Source organism: Pipistrellus kuhlii, unplaced genomic scaffold (assembly GCF_014108245.1).
Source record: "Pipistrellus kuhlii isolate mPipKuh1 unplaced genomic scaffold, mPipKuh1.p scaffold_m20_p_10, whole genome shotgun sequence".
Classification (NCBI taxonomy): domain Eukaryota; kingdom Metazoa; phylum Chordata; class Mammalia; order Chiroptera; family Vespertilionidae; genus Pipistrellus; species Pipistrellus kuhlii.
In genome coordinates, this window is record NW_023425405.1 from 22456617 (window position 1) to 22477004 (window position 20388).

A 20388-nucleotide genomic window follows, 5' to 3' on the forward strand; every position below is an offset into this window, starting at 1 on the left:
CTCTAACAATATTGTTTTTGGTCATTTTCTAGCCTTTTAGATACATAGGCCATTTTATAATTCATACAGGCTCTCCAGAGATTTCAGCTGAGTATTCATATTCAGTATCTTTGACATTTGGGTTATCCTATCTACTTGACATCATATTAGCAATATATGAAGACAATATAAAACCAGGGCATCTTCAATCTCAATCTCAATCTGTGTGTGTGTGTGTGTGTGTGTGTGTGTACACACCAATTATCTTACTTATACTCTTCTTTGTTAACTTTGCTCCTGACTCAGATGCACTTTTATAAACTTTGTTGTTAACCTATTCCATATGCATTAAGTCAAATATCTTTAAGCTGATCATGACAACGTTATGAAGAACAAAGTGGAGCTCCTAAAAGACAGCTACCGTATTTTTTCATGTATTAAGATGCTATTTTTTTCTAAAATTGTTAGACTGAAAACTGAGGGGCATCTTATACATGGAAGTTAGCCAAGGTGTGAGTCATGAGGGTGCTTAACTGCCCACACCTTGTCAAACAGGCTTCCTTCAATCACGAGCCATATTGTTACTGACGTCAACTGATGCTTTAGGTGGAGGTGGAGGCGGAGAGTGCCCAGATGCAACAGGGACCAGAGAGTTTTGAGCCCATAAAGATGTCAAAAAATAAAAAGATAAATACCATGCCAAAACTGGTTTGGCTCAGTGGTAGAGCATCGGTCTGCGGACTGAAAGGTTGGATTCCGGTCAGGGGCATGTACGTTGGTTGTGGGCACATCCCCGGTAGGGGGTGTGCAGGAGGCAGCTGGTCGATGTTTCTCTCTCATCGACGTTTCTAGCTCTGTATCTCTCTCCCTTCCTCTCTGTAAAAAATCAATAAAATATATTTTAAAAAGATAAATACCAATAAGCAATTGGCTTAATCTGTAAAATTCAAACTAAATGTAATCAGCTATGCAAAAGAACATGGAAATAGAGCTGCAGAGAGACAATTTGGACCTCTTCCCACTGACTGTATGTATGATCAGACAGTGGAGAAAACAGGAAGAACAACTCCTTAAATTGCCAAAAAAGAAGAAGGCCTTAAGAGGAAAACCAGCAAAAAGTTTACAACGTTGATTTCTTAATTTTGGGTTAGAAAAGTCGAGGTTGTCTTATACATGGGGGTGCCATATACACAGAAAAATATGGTATACAAGAGGGGTCTTCAAAACACATCCTTCCTCAAACACTGAGAGATAGAATACTTACTTTCCTTCCAGTAAGATTGGCTTAGAAGAGGTGAGATTCTTGGTGTGTGTGTGAACATGTATGTTACATGTGTTGTACAAGTGTGTATACAAGGGTGAGGGAGCTTACACTGTTCCTTGGAAAAGCTTCAAAATATCCAGGGTGAATATATAGTTTGAATAGGTGCCCTCGAATTTCAGCCCTACTAGCTTAACTTTATTTATATAAATTTTCTACTTTTTCTTCCCTTTCAGTTTAGATCTCTTTTGGAATAAACAAACAGCTCCAAAATATAAGGGAAGAGTTTGGGGTATCCTTATTTGGATGAGCAGTAATACATCCCACCCGTAGCTGTAGGAAACTCTTCATACAGAAATTTGCACTGTGGCTGTCTTCTTCCCAGAAGCTCATCTCTTGTCCCTGCTGGTGAAACGCAAATCACTTCACAGCTCATTGGTACAGTATTGGCAACCTTTGGTTTCAATGAAAAAGATGCCTGAGCAATGCTCAATTGAACTAAGTATACAGGACACAGTGTGCTTTGTGTCCTTGCCAGAGGACTCTGGGAGGGGGATCAAGGAAAAGATGACACCTGGCATCCAATATTCCAGGACTTTTGCTAGAATTGGATTATGATAAATTATGATGACAGAGCTCAGATAAATGCTGATGTGATCTTTTCTACTGTCATACCCACACACAGCCCTCTTATGGATTGACTCAAATCTCCAAAACCAATTCTCAGCCACTCATGGTTAAAAATGAAAGGCCAATGTTCAAATAAGTTTTTAAACAGTTTGCATGAGGGCTGAATTTGATATTTCCTCCCTGGCTGCTTTGGAGCCACTGAGTGATCACCAAAGGTTTTTGCTGAAGCCATCTTTTTATAAACCTCCCCCAGTGAAATATTTCTTTAAGGTCAAAAAGCTTGTATGCTGTGTGGGTGAGTGACAGGTATCAGGGCTGTCATTTCACTCCTTTCCCCTTGAGACTTCACTATAGCCAGCCCTGCCACCCTATCCTAGTTCATTTGCTCAGGAGAAAAAACACGCTACCAGCCACTAAAAGCTATGGCTCTCCCAAATGAGCTTCCAGCAAATGAGGAAGACAGCACTGACAACTGGGAAATAAGGGAGGAAGTCACAGCCTCTGACACACAACCTGGGACTCAATATGTATATTTATCTTCTTTTAGGCAATTCTACTCAGTCCCTGATAGATTAACCTGGCCTTTGCTGGGTAGCTCAGTTGGTTAGAGCACTGTCCTGATACACCAAAGTTGCAGGTTCAATCTCTGGCCAGGGCACATACAAGAATTAACCAATGAGTGCATGAATAAGTGGAACAAAAAATGGTGTCTTGATGTCTGTGTCTTGTTCACTCTTAAATTAATTTTAAAACAAACAAAACAAAGACAGATTAAACTCCATATATATCAAAGTCAGCTGTCCATTTTCCAATTTGACCTGTTCTCCTCACATTCTCTATCTCAAAGAACAGCACTCAGCTGCCTAATCCAAAATCTTGGTCATAATATTGACTCCTCCTCCCTATGGGTTCCTCTAATGGAGACATTCAAGCACACATCCTAACAAAATTCATAATTTCTTCTTCATGCCCATATTTACATATAAATTTACTTATTTATTGAAGGTACAGGGAGGTTTTAGGTCAGTATGATAAGCCATTTGTAGATATACTGTAAAATGCATAGTGTGATCCTTTGTTCAGACTCTCACTGCCATGAGATCTACCTTCAATTTCAGCATAAATTTTCTTTCAAAGAAATATTATGTATAACCTTGGACAAAGCACTTTACTTTTAAGTCCATACAATTGCTCCTCCATGAAATGATCTCCAAGTCTTTACACTATTTACATCACAGATTCTAAAAGGCCAAGCAACAACAACAAAATATATGAGAACATACAAGGGAAAAACAAAATAATAATGGCTGTTCCAAAGAAAGGAATTATCACTAGGTATTAAATGGTGACAAGATTACTGATATGGTTTAGAATTGGGAACCCAATTCTGTCCTTTCACTCCAACCCACTCTGAGAACCACTTCTCTGGTCCCACCTATGACATTGTGCTGGACATGTGGATATGGGGGTAGACAGACCCAAGCCCTCTGTTATTAGCAGAAATCATCATCCATGCCATATGTGCATTATGAAATGTAGTTTCTTTCTATCAGATTACTCACACATTTCTATCATATTCATTATCAACATTACATATGTACAATGAATAAAATATCAGGAACCTATATAGTAATTAATTGATCCCATGAGAGGCAAAAGCAATTATAGTAACCAGACTAAGAACACCAGGAAGAAATAGTTACAACATATTTAGAAGCTTTTTCAAGTGAAATAAAAACTGACAGAAGTTTGCTCAATAATACCACTCTCCTACATCAGATTCTGAAATCCTGAATCACAATCACTGAGCAAGGTTTAGGATCATGTAAAGGGCACGCCTGATTAACTCCTGGACATCTCATTTCTTGGCCATAAATCCTATTACCGACTGCCATAAAACTTGCCAATAAAAGATGCTTTATGCTCAGTGTACAGAAGCTAATGTATCTGTAGAAATAGAGACCAGAAAATGAGAGCCATTCACACTCTGCATGGTTAGTGAGACAGACATGACTCTGAGCACCCAACATCCCTCACAGGGAATAGGCCCGCCTGGTAACTAACCTCAGGGAACTTCATGTCTGCACTCTCTCTCTCCAATCTCATAAAATCTCCTGTGCGTGAAAGACCATGATTCTTCTAAGAACACATATTTGGAATTAAAGGGGAGATGCTTACTTTTCAAGGAGGATTTATAATGCATTCTATTTTTTTTTAAATATATATTTTATTGATTTTTCACAGAGAGGAAGAGAGAGATAGAGAGTTAGAAACATCGATGAGAGAGAATCATTGCCTCTTGCACACCCCCTACTGGGGATGTGCCCGCAACCAAGGTACATGCCCTTGCCTGGAATCGAACCCGGGACCTTTCAGTCTGCAGGCCGACGCTCTATCCACTGAGCCAAACTGGCAATATAATGCATTCTATTTTTTTTTAATTTATTTTTTAAATTTAATTTAAAAAATATATTTTATTGATTTTTTACAGAGATGAAGGGAGAGGGATAGAGAGCTAGAAACATCGATGAGAGAGAAACATCGATCAGCTGCCTCTTGCACACCCCTTACTGGGGATGTGCCCGCAACCAAGGTAGATGCCCTTGACCGGAATCGAACCCGGAACCCTTGAGTCCGCAGGCTGACGCTCTATCCACTGAGCCAAACTGGTTTTGGCTATAATGCATTCTATTTTTAATTTTCTATTTTAAAATGGCAGATTTTAAAGTGAACTGCACCTAGACATACAAGTCAGTCCCAAATGACTACAACTATAACCGTAATGAATGAAGACTACTTAATTATACAACAGTTTCATGAGAGTCTCATGTGTGGACACTCAGATTACTGGAAGATAGATCAAGATTACTTAAAGAAAGATCAAGAGAAGTACCTATCAGCCTCATAGTCTACGGCTACCCCAGCTTCTTAAATCACCTAGCAGACACAGCACTAAAGTGTTTATCAGACAAAAACAGTCCCCAGACAATGTCTCATATTCCACATGGTTAGTGAGACAGACATGACTCTGAGCACCTAACACTCCTCACAGGGAATAGGCCTGCTATTACCTTCAATTTCACACAAACTATAATTATAAAACCAATTCTAGAAGACACTGTCCTCAAAAACGATACTCATAATAATTAACATTTATACTGAATCTTCCCACTTTTGAAGTATTTTAGCAAAACTCAATGATAATCTCATTGAATCTTCTTAATAAAGATTTTATTAGAGTTGAAGAAAACTCAGAGTTATTTTGGTTTAATTTAGGGGTAAAGTAACAAGGCAGGATGTACCCTTAAGTTTATCCAAGATTTAGCTTAATTAAAAATAATACTGTGGAGATTAAAGTTGCTTAAAAATATCACAGACTATAAGCAATTTGGTTCCTATCTTAAACCCTCAAGCACACTCACTTGGCTTTTGCATTTGTGTTAGCAACTGTCTTACTATTCTCTGAGGAAAAGTGATTGAAGCAGGGACTTAGCGTATGTCTGTGGAAGGTTTCCCCAGAATTGAGGACAAAGGAGCAAAGCAGGCACTGCTGAGCCACAGGCATGTCTGTGCTGAACTGCCACTCCTCTATGTGACAGGGGTGGTCCTACATGACTTTTTTAATTTATTTAATATATTTTATTGATTTTTTACAGAGAGGAAGAGAGAGAGAGATAGTTAGAAACATCGATGAGAGAGAATCATCTATCAGCTGCCTCCTGCACACCCCCTACTGGAGATGTGCCTGCAACCAAGGTATATGCCCTTGACCGGAATTGAACCCGGAACCTTTCAGTCTCCAGGCTGACGCTCTATCCACTGAGCCAAACCGGTTTTGGCCTACATGACTTTTGTGTCCCACACTATGTAATAATTGTTCTAGGGTAAGATAATTTTCTAGATGTTTCAATGGGACAAAGTCAAAATCACTGAAGAGAGCTTAAAGGACACTATTTGGGGGCATGTAGGCTATGATCACTACCTTTGGAGAACTGGGAGCTCTGCTTTAGAAACTAAAGTTTAATATACTTTACTAGAAGCCTGGTGCATGAAAATTCATGCAATGGAGGGGGGTTCCTGAGCTGGGCCTGCCCCCTCTCACAGTCTGGGAGCCCCCAGGGGCAGTAGGTAACCCAGTGATCTGGGAAAGGCAATGCCCCATCACACTACTGCTGCTGTCACTGCCAGCAGCACAAGCCTTGCCTGGTTCTAGTTACCTGAGCCTCGGGCAGCCCTGGGCAGCTGGGCAGCCGCCATCCGAGGCCTTGCCTGCGCCTTGGGCTGACCCTGGGTGCCTGAAGGTACTGGGGGACTCTGGAGGCAGGTGGGCCCAGCCTTGCCACGTGCCTGCTGCCCCAGCAGGGTTGAGGGGACTAGAAGCCACAATCTTGTGGCTATGGGGACTGCCATCTTTGAGGGGGAAGCAGTCAATTAGCATATTCCCTTCTTATTGGCTGTGGGTTCCACCCTCTTTGCAATGGTGTGAGGGCAATTAGCATATTCCCTCTTTATTAGATAGGATAAATACAAAGAATTATGTTCCTTGAGATTATCAGGGTTGCGATCCAGACTTCCTCTCCACACTTCAGTGTCTGCCAGTTTGAGAGAAATGTTGTTCTGTGATCACACAGTTTCCTCCCCTGGGCCATGGCCTTTCCTACACTGCCATGCAGTTGGTTTGGAACCATGTAATTGTGTTTCCATTGAAGGTGACACAAGGCAGGTCCAGGTGGGCCTTTAAACACACGTGGTGCCACTGGCTTTAATCACTCTGCCATCATCTCCCATAGCAACTATTTACTCATCCTTAAAGTTTCTAGTGCAATGTTAGCTCAACAGAAAGTACATTCCATGAAATAAAGGGGCTCTGTGTAGCTGGCTGCTGTATTTCTGGAGAAGTGCCTGGTATGTAGCAAGTGCTCAATAAATATTTGTTAAACAAATGGAGCAAATAAAAGCTGAGTGAGTGCTTCTGTGAAGCCTTTCTTTACCATACCCTTGACCAAGTTATATACTCTTTCATCATCTTTATGTAGCTATGTCTTAATCTCACTTTATATTTATACTAGATACCTGATGCATGAAATTCGTGTAAGAGTAGCCTTTCATTCCCCCCGCTGCCGGCAGACACCCAGGACCTGGGCTTCTCTCACAGCTCCAGTTTCATTTGGAAGGTCATCCGGAAGGATGTCCGGTCTAATTAGCATATTATACTTTTATTATTATAGAATTTTGTAAGTGTCTGTTTCACTGAACATGGACTGGAGAGCAAAGATGCTATGCCACTTTTTTTTTTTTTTTAAATCCTCAACTGCCTAGCAGTACCACAGGCAGAAGCAGACACACTAATTAAAATTAAAGTATTAAATTTAATTCTTAGTCATTTTGATAACTGTTGACTACATAAGAAGACAATATAATTTGAAACTGAATCCTCAGCTCACCTTCCACATCTCAGAAGTGGCCCAAAAGCAACAGTTCCAGACAATGCAGAAAAAATGCAAATGTGGCTGAACAACAGTGAGCACACATTATACCCACTTTATTAACCAAACAAATTATAGGTAATGACTGCAGATGGAGCAGAAGCAAAATCTTAAGTAGTTTATTATACTAAGAGGCAAAAAGTAAAAAGTTCACTGTCTTTAAAATTGTTACCAAATGATTATTTTTTAAAACTAAAACCCAATAATCAACCTTATAAGATCTCACTTACTAAGAAGCCTGATCTAAGCACTACATTAATAAAAATTTCCTCAATATTTATGATTGGAAATGAATGACATGGTCATTAGAAATTTATTCACAGACAGTTACATTAATAAAAAGGCAGCCTAACAACAGTGAAAGTTAAAGATTTAAAAAAAATGCTTAACAAAATCAATCCGAGTTTCCAATTATGACAACACTGAAAATATATGAGAATTCCATTTAAAATATTTGCCAAGCTTTGTTCTTCCTCTGAGATTTTTCTCATATTAGGCTGCTCAAAATGCAAAAATATTAAATTTAATTCTTAGTCAATTTGATTAAAAGTTACAGCATTTTTTTTTCTAGGTACAACAGAATGAACACTGTGAGACTTCTCCCCTACATTTTTTCCTGTTCAGTGACCAGAGGCAACAACTAAAGTGGCACAAGTAAGCAAACATGGTCAGGTTCGCTCATGGCTCAACAACCCACACGGAGCTGATGTTTTCTCCTGGTCTACTCAGTGGTACAAGAGTAGTGGAAGCAAATTACTGACATTATAGTTATTCTGCACTTACAGGTTGGAGCAGGTAGATGAGAGATTCCTCTTGGATGATTATAATTGGCAAAGAAGTGATGCGAGTTGCTTGGAACAAGGTGCTCACGGATGCCATGATCTGGTCAAAACGCCCACCAAGTCCTCCCATTGTCACAATCACATTGACCTGAGCAAGGCAAAGCAAAACTGGAGTCAACTGTTAACAGATCTTATATAATAAAAGCCCAGCGACTGAATGGTGGAATGACCAGTTGCTACGACACGCAATGACCATCAGGGGGTAGACAGTGCAGAAGCTGCCCCCTGGTGGTCAGTGTGCTCCCACAGTGGAAACACCACTCAGCTGACTGGGATGGGCAGTGCTCGCACAGCAGGCCAATCCCCACAGGCCACGTGCATGAATCACATGCACCAGGCCTCTAGTTTTAAAGAACTAAATAGTATCAAATACCTCAATAGAGCTTCTGATGTTACATGTTTATCAGATAACCCATAAAGAAAAAGGCAGATACCATTTCTCTGTTTTAGGTGAAGGACTTTATTTGTTCAAGGTCACAGAATTGATAAATGGCAGTCAAGTTTCAAGACCAATTCTTTCAAGTACAAATTTTACATTTTTCCCACCTGCCTATTCACCTGACCAACCAGCCAACTCTTCCTTCAAAACTCTGTCCATGTGTTCCTGATTTTGTAGTTGGTGCGCCTCACATGTACTCCCAGAGCACACCTGTTGGTGCTTACTTAATAACGCCCAGCAATGGGCACTGAGCCCGCTTTACCAGTTGTCACCTACTAGAATTCTAGTATCTTGAGGACCTGTACTGTCTCTCAACTGAACCTGCAAGGTGCCTAAACTTCTGTAACTCATTTGTAAGTTCACATGTAAATAGTGGACAATAATGGACAATTAATAGAGTTGCTGTAAGGTTTAAGTGAGGAAATCACATGAGTTATAAGTGTAAAGCATTTGGAACATCTTTTATAACACTGTGATAGTTTTAAAAAGTCCTATTCTTCCATTACCTTCATTATTTTGGGTATCATTACATTTGTATTACGATTAATATTTTTTGTTATTGTTATATGTAGTTTGGTTGCTACTTTTTTCACTTAACACTTTAAATAGAGCAGTTCTTATTATTATACTATAACATAGTTAATTTAAATGTTTCCCTGTTGTTGAAAATACTTTTCCAGGATATCCTATATAATAAAGAGATAATATACAAATTGACCATCACTCCCATACACAAGATGGCTATCCCATGTGGTCAAAGATGGGCACCCTCATGTGGGCACAAGATGGCCACCACAAGATGGCCAGTAGGGGAGGGCAATTGTGGGCAATCAGGCCAGCAGGGGAGGGCAGTTAGGGGTGACCGAGTCAGCAGAGGAGGGCAGTGGGGGAGGGGTCCAGGCCTGCAGGGGTAGACAGTTAGGGGTGACCAGGTCGGCAGGGGAGGGCAGTTAGGGGCATCCAGGCTGGAAGGGAGGAAACTTAGGGGTGATCAGGCCAGCAGGGGAAGGCAGTTTGGGGCGTTGGTCAGCTTGCGAGCCACATGTGAGTCTATTTTGAAGAACTGGCATTAGAAGAAATTTAAGTTTAAAAAATTTGGTTCTCAAAAGAAATTTCAATTGTTGTTCTGTTGATATTTGGCTCTGTTGACTAATGAGTTTGCCGACCACTGTCCTAGGGTAAGAGAAATAAAGGAGAAAATAAACAAAAGGGACTTTATCAAAATAAAAAGCTTCTGCACAGTAAAATAAACCATCATCAAAATGAAAAGGGAACCCAATGTATGGAAGAACAGATTTGTCAATGATTCATCTGATGAGTTAATTTCTAAAATATAAAAGGAACTAATACAACTTAACAAAAGGAAGACAAACAATCCAATTAAAAAATGGGTAAAGGACCTAAATAGACACTTCTCCAAAGTGAAATACAAATGGCTAAGAGATACATGAAAAAAAAAAAAATGCTCAAAGTCCCTGATCATCAGAGAGATTCAAATTATAATAACAATGAGGTATCACCTCACACCTGTCAGAGTGCCTATCATCAACAAATCAACAAATGACAAGTGCTAGTGAAGATGTGAAAAAAAAGGAACCCTAGCATTCTGCTGACGGGAATGCAGACTGGTGCAGCCACTATGAAAGACAGTATGACGTTTCCTCAAAAAACTAAAAATCAAACTGCCATTTTACCCAGGGATCCCACTTCTAGGAATATATCCAAAAAATTCCAAAACACCAATCAGAAAGAATATATGCACCCCTATGTTCATAGCAGTACATTTTATAATAGATAAGATCAGGAAAGAGCCCAAGTGCCCATCAGGAGATGAGATGATAAAAAAAATGTTGCATATTTACTCCATGGAATACTTTGCAGCTATAAAAACAAGCATCTCTTACCCTTTCAGACAGTATGGAGAGAACTGGTGAGTGTTATGCTAGGCACAATAAGCCAATCAGATAAAGAGAAGTATCACATGATCTCACTTATATATGGAATCTAATGAACAAAATAAACTGATGAACAAAAAAGATCCAAAGACACAGAAACATGGAACAGATTGATAAATCAAAGGGAAGTGGGGTAGGAGGATAGATGTGGAGAAGATTAACTAGGGAATTTATATGTATACTAGAGGCTCAGTGCAAGAAAATTCGTGCATTGGTGTGAGGCAGGGGGATTTTCCCTCAGCTCAGGACTCCTCAAAGTCCACCTGATGGCTTAGGCCTGTTCCTGAGGGTTCCCAGGCTGCCAGAGGGATGTCTGACTGCAGTTTAGGCACAACCCTCCAGGGAGCGGGCCTAAGCACTGCTAAGGAGACGGGAAAGGCTTCTACCACCACTGCTGCACTCACAGCACTCAACCGGGTTGTGACTGAGCAGAACTCCCCCTGTGGTAGCGTACTGACCACCGGGGGCAGCTCCTGCATTGTGTCTGCTCCCTGGTGGTCAGTGCCCATCATAACAACCAATCATTCCTGGTCTTTCCACTATTAGGGTCAATTTGCATATTACCTTTTATTATATAGTCTATACATAGCCCATGGACACAGACAATAGTTGTAGGCCTGAAGGGGTCAATGGGGATAGAAGGGGAGACATCTATAATACAATAAAGATTAATTTTTAAAAATTCACATACATGATACTCTACAAAGTTAGATATTTAGAATGTTCAGAATGTTCACAGTACTAAACGGTATTTTCCCATTCTGTGGAAACTGGCTTATGAGATACCAGGATATGGAACCTGTAGCCTCTTCCTTAGCCATTCCTACCACTAAGCCAGTGGAGAAGAGACAGATAATTTTCCAAACTTTTCTGCAAACAGATTGGCTTCAGTTAAAAAGTAAGTGGTTCCAGAAGATTAGTATTTCTGCATGTGATCATTTTTAAATATCCTATTTTGCATCATCATAATTCACTTTTACTCAACAATATTTCTTGCTTTGCTTTAGCCATAATGCAAGTCTTTGCTGCATATTCTTGTCCAAAGTGATAAATGAAACTCTTGGTCTCCATGTCTGGATGTATTAGATTCTGCTGTTGAAAGCACTTTAAGGGCATTCTTTCCCCAGAGTATAGGGGTATAAACTCCCTTCATTTTTTTATTAACCAATGGATAATCGGTGACTATCAGACTGATGTAATGCAATCTTCTGTTTTTTACAATCTGAAGCAATAGAAATATTATAGTTTATGCTAATTACCCCTTTTCTTATTCTGGAAGAACAGAGAACATTCTGATTGCAAATTTTGTACTTAGTCATTAGCATTCTGGTTTCTAGATATGCACTGGACCATTTTAGAATGTTGAATGAGAATGTTAAAACTGTTACAGTTGTTCTGGCTGATGTGACCCAGTGTTTGATCATCAGCACATGCACCAAAGGGTCTTAGGTTCACTTCCCCAACAAGGGCATGTACCTTGGTTGCAGATTCAATCCTCAGACACAACCAATTGATGTGTCTCTCTTACATTGATGTTTCTCTCTTTTTCCACCCCCTCCCAGACACTCTCTCTAAAAATGAATGGAAAAAAATATCATTGGGTGAGAATTCATTCACACACACACATATACACACACACACATACACAACTGTTACTTGCAGTGACATTGATTACTTAAAGCTTATTTCTTGCCATGTGGTAAGTTTGCTTCAGGTAATACATTTGCATAAAATAATTGATTACCTCATCATCCTCGGGTTCACCTTAAAGTTATAAGCGAATGTATTGCATATTCATGAACATCATAGAAAACTGAGTGCAATATAGGGTAAAATACTTGTTCAATTATAATTTCTTCTTTATGAAATAATTTTATTTATATGTATGCTTTACAAACAGAATTTTTTGGGATCAATTATATAGGCATCTAAAATGTCTAATAGAAATGGATGATGAAACAGAATTAAAGTTTAATCAGTCTATTTGAATTCAGACAGACCCATTTCTAATGTGCATCAAAATAACTTGATCCAAATGATCCAGACTGGGAATTACATATATTCACATATATGTAGAAAGGGGAACGCACATAGTACATCCAGGAAGAAGCTGGTACCATCTGATTTTTACTCTATGCATCTTTTAGTGCGCCACCTGCTGTTCTGAACCAGCACTTTTACCATGCTAAATTGAACTACTTGGAAAACAAGCGTGTATGGAAACAGAAAGACATCTTCTACAGCCAGCTATTAAGACAAGAAAAAAATGGACAGTGAATACTATAGGTTTCCATCTTCTCTGATGTAAATGGAACTTTCTGAGATTACACACACACACACACACACACACACACACACGTCTTTCTATGTATATTCTCTTCTCAGGATCACTTACTTGCCACTGAAAATATATTAATTTGATATGCAAACCCTCATGATAAACAGAAACATCATTATAGCTCTTCAGTCGTGACTCAAACTGTAAGTTGATCACACATTTAAAATGTAGATACTATTAACACTGTGAATAATCATAATTACAGATGGAGGTATTTTAATATGTAATGTGTATCTTGCTAAGGAATACTCGAAATAAGGAGACATTTTATAATCTACTCAACGTTTTCAGGATTTTTTTTTTTTTATATGTGTATTACTCTTACAAATGTCCTCAAGATACACTTCCCTCCTCCCTCTGCAATTTCTGTATCTTTGCAATGCAGTAACTCAAAATGAAAAGTCCTTTCACACAAGGTCAGCATTCCTCTGCAGAGGAGCTCCACCCCAGCTATATCTGTAATTCTCTGCATTAATAAGAAATCTTATCTGGCAAGTGAGCCATCCAGCTGAGATTCTTGGTAGCACGTAATCTTACACACTGTCCCAGGGCATATAAAAGCATGCTTTCCCCCAGCAGGGATGGCCTAGGCTGCCACAGCCCGGGAGGCAGTAAGCTTTTTATATTCTTCACAATATGTCCAGAATCTCTTCAAAGCACTGGCCTCATCTATTTTCTCTTGTTGCACAGCACTATAAAAGAGATTGCTGGTTTCTAAGAAGAAGGGAAAACAGAGATGTGATTTCCTCTTTTGAAGGCATCTCCAAAATGATCTAGGAATAGCCTGCTAGTTCACATCAGGCCCAGAAATATTTTTCCCCCCTCCTTGCTTCTTTGTGATACTTGGCTCATCCAACATTTGTTCCAAAACATGGATCATAAATGAGAGAAGGCCTCATGGATATGAGCTGAAATTTCATTATTAAAAAAAAATCACATTATTCCATTTTCTGAAATGATATAAACAATCATTACAAAAACAATCTATTTGGAATAGGCGCATTAAAGCCTTTATAGACTTAAATTAATTATGCCATGGTTACCTGTACATCTGTCTCCTCTGTTAGACTGGAGGCTATTTGCGGTCATGAACTTAGTCACCAAATTACCGCATGATGACAGAGAAGAGGTACGATCTAAATGTAAACTGACTAGAAGCTTCCACAGTATATCTAAGGGGAGGAAGTCTGCCTTTGGAACTCTGAAGTGAACAGTGGACTTATCTTGGAGTAATACAGCCCTCAGAGAGACAAGGCACACAATGTCTATCTCAGGAGTAGAGAGGTTGGAGCACATCTCTTCTTTTCTCTCCATCAAGGCACAGAGCCAACAGTGGTGAGCTGGATTGTACAACTCACCTCCTTGTTAGATCCCATTACTAAAAACATAGATACTACTCTCACTGGCTCCCTAGAATAGGGAAAGTTAAAACCTCTGCTAGAAAGCACTTCAACATGCAAGTTGTACACCATTTAATTCAAGTTTCTAATATTAAGAGAATTTTTCTAAAATGAGAATATGTCCAAAAGAAACAATGCTATGATGAGTCCATGAACTTTAGCCATAAACTGTAACTACCTAGTTTAAGAGATTTTAAAAATATTGTGTAATTCTAATAAAACCATATTATTCCATGAAATTTATTACAAGATCAAAATATCACAACATGTTATATATAATATGTTTAATATATTTTCTCTTATCCTATATTCTTAAAAATATATTATATAAATTCATAAATGCATTATATAAAATACATTACAGATCAAAAGACTATGATCTGTATACAATAATAGTCATTATATGACTATTAATACCACCCCTACAACAGTTACATTTTCATTAAGGAATTCATATGTTGCAGGCACTGAAGCAAGTGCATTAACCAATAACTTTCTGATAGACATAGATTATTATTCTAACACTAAAGGCCTGGTGCATGAAATTCATGCACTGGGGTGAGGGAGGGAGGTCCTACAGCCCAGCCTGCACCCTCTCCAATCTGGGTCCCCTCAGGGGATGTCCAACCGCCGGCTTAGGCCCAATCCCTCTCACAATCTGGGACTGCTGGCTCCCAACCACCCGCCTGCCTACATGCCTGATTGCCCCTAACCACTTCTGCCTGCCAGCCTGACCACCCCCTAACCACGCCCTGCCAGCCTCATCAATGCCTAACTGCTTCCCTGCTGGCCCAATTGCCCCAAAATGCACTCTCCTGTAGGCCCAGTTGTCCCCACTGTCTTCCCCTGCTGGTCCAGGTGACCTCAACTGCCTTCCCCTGCTAGCCCAGTCACCCCCAACTGCCCTCCCTTTCGTCCCTAACTCTCTCCCCTGCAGGCCTGATCTTGTCCCAAACTGCCCTCCCCTGCTGGCCTGGTCACCCTCAACTGCCTTCCCCTGCAGCCCAGTCCCTCACAACTGCCCTCCCTTGCCGGCCTGGTTTCCCCCAACTGCCCTCCCCTGCTGGACATCTTGTAGTGGCCATCTTGTGTGAGGGCATGACAGTCAATTTGCATATTTGCCTCTTTATTATATAGGATATGAGAAAACTGAAGCTAGAATAACTTAAATAGGTTTCACTGGTCATGGAGCTAGAAAAAGTACCAGGACTATCTCAAGTACTTGAACATCTAACCTCTAATTACAATGTATTGGAGACTGATATTTTTAATAACAAACATTCATATTACAATTGGTAGAGACCACAAAGATGCTAAGCATCTGGATACTTGTCATAATAGAAGTGATATGACATCCAGAATGTTACTAAGAGGATCCATTCAAAGAGCTTACATCCCAGTTAAGGTTTGCCATGATGCCCTTTAGAATTTGCATTGATGTTATTAGAAATACATTTATTCATTCAACAAATATGTATTGAATAAGTGAGATAAAAAAATTCAAGCCAATACACATTTAAGAAAAATGACATGAATTTTAAAGAGTAAAGGGGGCAAACAGAATGCTAATCAAATAACCCAGGTGGAAATTATAAAGTTCTGAACTAAAATAGTAGCAGTAAGATTAGAAAGATCAAAGTGGACATAAGAGATACCTGTAACCAACTTTTAAGGAACAGTAGAGCAAAATAAGGTTTCTGTTAGGTGGATGGATGGCAGTGCCAAAGAATTATATAGAAAATAAAGAATGAGAAAATGAGACTTTGTGAGAAAGATGGTGAATCTTGTTTCAGGCAGTGAAATGAAATTCCTCTGGCCTGCCAGTAAGAGGTAGAAATATGACTTTTGAGTTTCTGATGAGAGGTATAAATTAGGGAGTTAATGGCACAAAGTGTAACTGAATTCCAGGGAAACAAGATGAAAGGCAGAAGATAAAAGTGAGGATGGAGACCACCGGAGTTTGATAGGTAAGGAGGGGATGCAGGATAAATAGGGCTACTTCTTCTACAGTCAATACTGATAAAACATGTCTAGTGCCAGTTTATCTTTGATCAAGTCCTACTATTCTTTGCTCTCTTGGGAAACGGAGAAGGTTGAGTGTGTCTGGGTTGTCACCATAGTTCAAACACCATCAAGCTTATACTACATTCATAAATAGGCAGCAGGGACTCACAATTTGAAACTTTGTGAGGACACACTTTAAAGTGAGTTTATAAAACAATATTTCGATTTGCTTAAGTGCTAAGAAGTACTTGCCCATTTATTTTATACCAGAGGCCTGGTGCACTGATTTGTGTGGAGTGGGGACCCTCGGGCCTGGCTTGTGGGGATTGAGCTGAAACTGGCTCTCTGACATCCCCCAAGTGGTCTCAGATTACAAGAGAGTGCAGGCCAGGCTGAGAGACCCCACCAATGCACAATCGGGGCATAGAAGGAAGAGGGAGGGAAAGTGGAAAGCAAGGGGGCTGCGGCTGCTGGAGGGAAAGCACTGGTGGCACATGCAGGGCGGGCAGCCACGGAAATGGTGGTGGAGGTAGCCTTTATCGCACTATTGTCTGCCCGTGGGTCATACATATACGCATTTAAGTTTTTTGGTTAATCTCTGCTCCTCCCCCCTTCTCCCCATTCCCTGAGATTCATCAATCTGCTCCATGCTTCCATGTTTCTGATCTATTTTATTTATCAGTTTATTTACTAGAGTCCACATATGAATGATATCATGTGATACTTATCTTTCTCTGACTAGCTTATTTCACTTAGCATAATACTCTCCAGGTCCCTCCATGCTATCTCAAAGGGCAAGAGATCCTTCTTTTTTATAGCTACATAGTATTCCATGGAATAAACGTACAATAGCTTTTTTATCCACTCAACTGCTGGTGGGAACTGGCTGTTTCCAGATCTTAGCCAGTGCAAATTGTGCTGCTATGAACAAAGAGTGCATACATTCTTTCTGATTGGTGTTTTAGGATTCTTTGGATATATTCCTAGAAGTGGGATCACTGGGACAAATGTCAGTTCCACATTTAATTTTCTGAGGAGACTCCATACTGTTTTCCATTGGGGCTGCACCAGTCTGCATTCCCACCAGCAGTATGTGAGGATTTCCTATTCTCCACATTCTCTCCAGCACTCGTTGATTTGTTGATGACAGCCTTTCTGACAGGTATGAGGCGATACCTCATTTGAGCAGAAGTTTTGATTACTTTGTACAAAGTCTCCTTCACCCATTCAGAGACCTCACCACTATGAAGTGATTGACTATGTAACCCCTGATGTAAGAGTACAGATTTATTCCATATACTGAAAAAAAGTGACGAGAATCCAAAAACTGGCATCAAAGTACATAATGATTTCTTATTTTAGAAAGTAAATAAGAATTTAAACGAGTGAAAACTTTCAACAGAAATTTTTCAACAGAAATTTAAACGAGTGAAAACTTTCAACAGAAACTTTTGCCACCACATAGGCATATCATACCTGGAGGTCTTTTTCGTCTATCTTCTTCTGCAGCACTTCAAGGCACTTGGTGAAGTCAGTATGGTCTTGGTCAGGAGTTGAAATGATCTCACATCCCTATGTGTTAACAGAAGACAAAAGGTAAATAAGTAATGATGTCAACCTTATGAACACCATCAAGAGCTATAAAAGTAAAGATAAGGTATCAACAGTGACATCCTATTATGCCTGTATTACATCCCGATCATTAGAATCACTGCCCTGTTATCTTCTTTATTGCACATAACAGGGCATCTCAGCAATGGTGTCAGAATAGCAAAATAATGGTCTGATTGTGAAAATCATTTTTACCAAGAAAAAGTACAGATTTGACTACATTAATGGTCTTTAAATTTCATGGCAGCAATGACATTCAAGATTAATATAAGAACTCTGATTAAGGTTTATAAAATATATTCACAGGGAAATAACCTTAAGTTAAAACTATTGCTGAGAAACTTTAAATTTCTTTGAGCAGACCTCCTATGTTTACTTACATGGATGGAAAAAGTAATATTAATATTAATACTACATTTTAAGTAAAACCAAGTGAGATGACCTATTAAACTCCAATTTTCTTATGTAAAAAGCAGCAGAAAGAGTCTGCCTGTGTGAATATGTCTCTTGGATTATCTTTTGGACATAATGAAGTGAAGTTATAAGTTCTTCACCTCTTGTCCAACAGATACCTCACCTATTAAAAAGCACTGATATTTTTTTATAAATTTTAAGCCACAAGAGTGCCAGCTTGTTGACATCAGTGAATGTAGATGACTAAAGGAAATATATTTTTGTAATGACACATTTCCCTCCAACGTCTTACAGGGAGAAAGGTATGTAAAACCAGAGGGAATGAGACTTCAGAATTCTTGAATCGGGAATAAAACAATTTGAGGCCTCTGAAAAACAGCTGAATAAGGGAAAGGTAAATATAATCTACCATATAAAGGTGCCATTCAAACAGTTTTCAAGGATAGAAAACACCTATACTATCTCTTAAATTATTCCAAGAACCATTCTCAGTAGATTTAAAGGTTCTTTTTTTAACTTCAAGGTTCTTTAAAAGTGGCAAGCTCAATCTGTGTCTTTTTCACTTATGAATGCCCTACTATGTGGTGACCAATGAAAAAATTAATTTCTCATAATTTATAAACTTATTATGCTCTAGAAGACATATATGTCATCTTTATAAGATCATTGACATGTACTTCTCTGACCCTAAAAGGACACTGAGCCTGGCCAGTTTGGCTCAGTGGTTGAGCATCGACCTATGAACCAGGAGGTCTTGTTTTGATTCCTGGTCAGGGCACATGCCTGGGTTGTGGGCTTGATCCCTAGTGTGGGGCGTGCAGAAGGCAGCTGATCAATAATTCTCTCTCATCATTGATGTTTGTGTCTCTCCCTCTCCTTTCCTCTATGAAATCAATAAAAGTATATGTACATTTTAAAAGAACATTAAGCGAGGGCATAAAGAATGGACTGGTCTCAGGCTAACACTCCTAAAAAGAAAGATATTAGGCTATTCCAGAGCATACAGGAATATGATCAGGGCTGAGGGCTGAATTGTCACTAAAGCAAAAATTGCTTTTTTGCAAGTTCCCTGAGGACAAGAATTATGTTCCAGTCATTACTGTTTCACTGCCTGGCACCAGTCTGCTACATAGTAAATATTCAATAAATGTTAAATAATATTCTTAAGGAAAAGAAATGTATGTTAGCAAAAGGATAGGAGAGTGTGGCATCTTATTGCTAAATATAGCCAATGCTATAATGGAAAAGTTCTCTTAAGTGCTGATAATAGAAACCACTGCAATAGTAAAAAGAAACAAAATTAAAAAAGGCAAGTAGAAACAGCAAAATAAGAGATGATTAATAGATGGTTGTCTACCTTAAAGTTATCTTCACAGAATTAACAACATCCACAGGAAAACTTATAAAGAGAACCCAAGAAATAATCTAGTGCCACTATAACATTATGGAGATGAAGAAAACAAAAACAAGAGATTTAAACTGACTTGTTAACCACTGGACAGCAAGCTAAGGAACAGCATTAATGTCACATCTATAATTCCCCTCCCCCCTTTTTTTTAAATCCCATGAAGTGGGAACAAATTCCTAGAAATCTAATAGAAAAAGTTCTTATAACATCTTTAGAGTTGGTTCCACAGGAATGGTATTACATATAAAACTGCTTGAAATATATGAGCAAGGCTTCAATAACATCTTATTTTATTTCAACAATTTAAGATAGACACATAGAAAAGCTTAAGTCAGGACAGAGAATATTACCAGAACTGAAAAATTTTGATTATAAACCAAGAACCTCTAGAAGCTCTACTTGGGGTATTTATCAGCCACCCACAGCTTCTTGGAATTTCATGAGTTTAAATGATTCTAATCTAATCACAGGTTGACAAGGAATTCAATAGAAGTAAAAAGCAGCTCCTAGCCTGGGCAGGGGAACTTCCAACACCTAGAAAGGAGGCCTATGAAATAAAGTGTAACAATAGACCTTTGGCTAAATAAGATGTTCTCACTGTTTTCTGAGTCTTATGATAAC

General features: G+C 39.2%; 1 protein-coding gene across 4 annotated transcripts in view; it reads right to left on the bottom strand.

The window, feature by feature from the left end:
• TPK1 (thiamin pyrophosphokinase 1) overlaps positions 1-20388 on the bottom strand; it is a 188466-nt gene that overhangs the window by 81786 nt on the left and 86292 nt on the right. For 3 of the 4 annotated variants that reach the window (XM_036429143.2, XM_036429145.2, XM_036429144.2), the window contains 2 exons: positions 17811-17906; positions 8140-8286 (listed from right to left, as the gene is read on the bottom strand). In XM_036429143.2, coding sequence (XP_036285036.1) covers positions 8140-8286; positions 17811-17906 — 243 coding nt within the window. The remainder of the gene's footprint in view (positions 1-8139; positions 8287-17810; positions 17907-20388) is intronic. The other variant, XM_036429147.2, reaches the window with a different exon arrangement.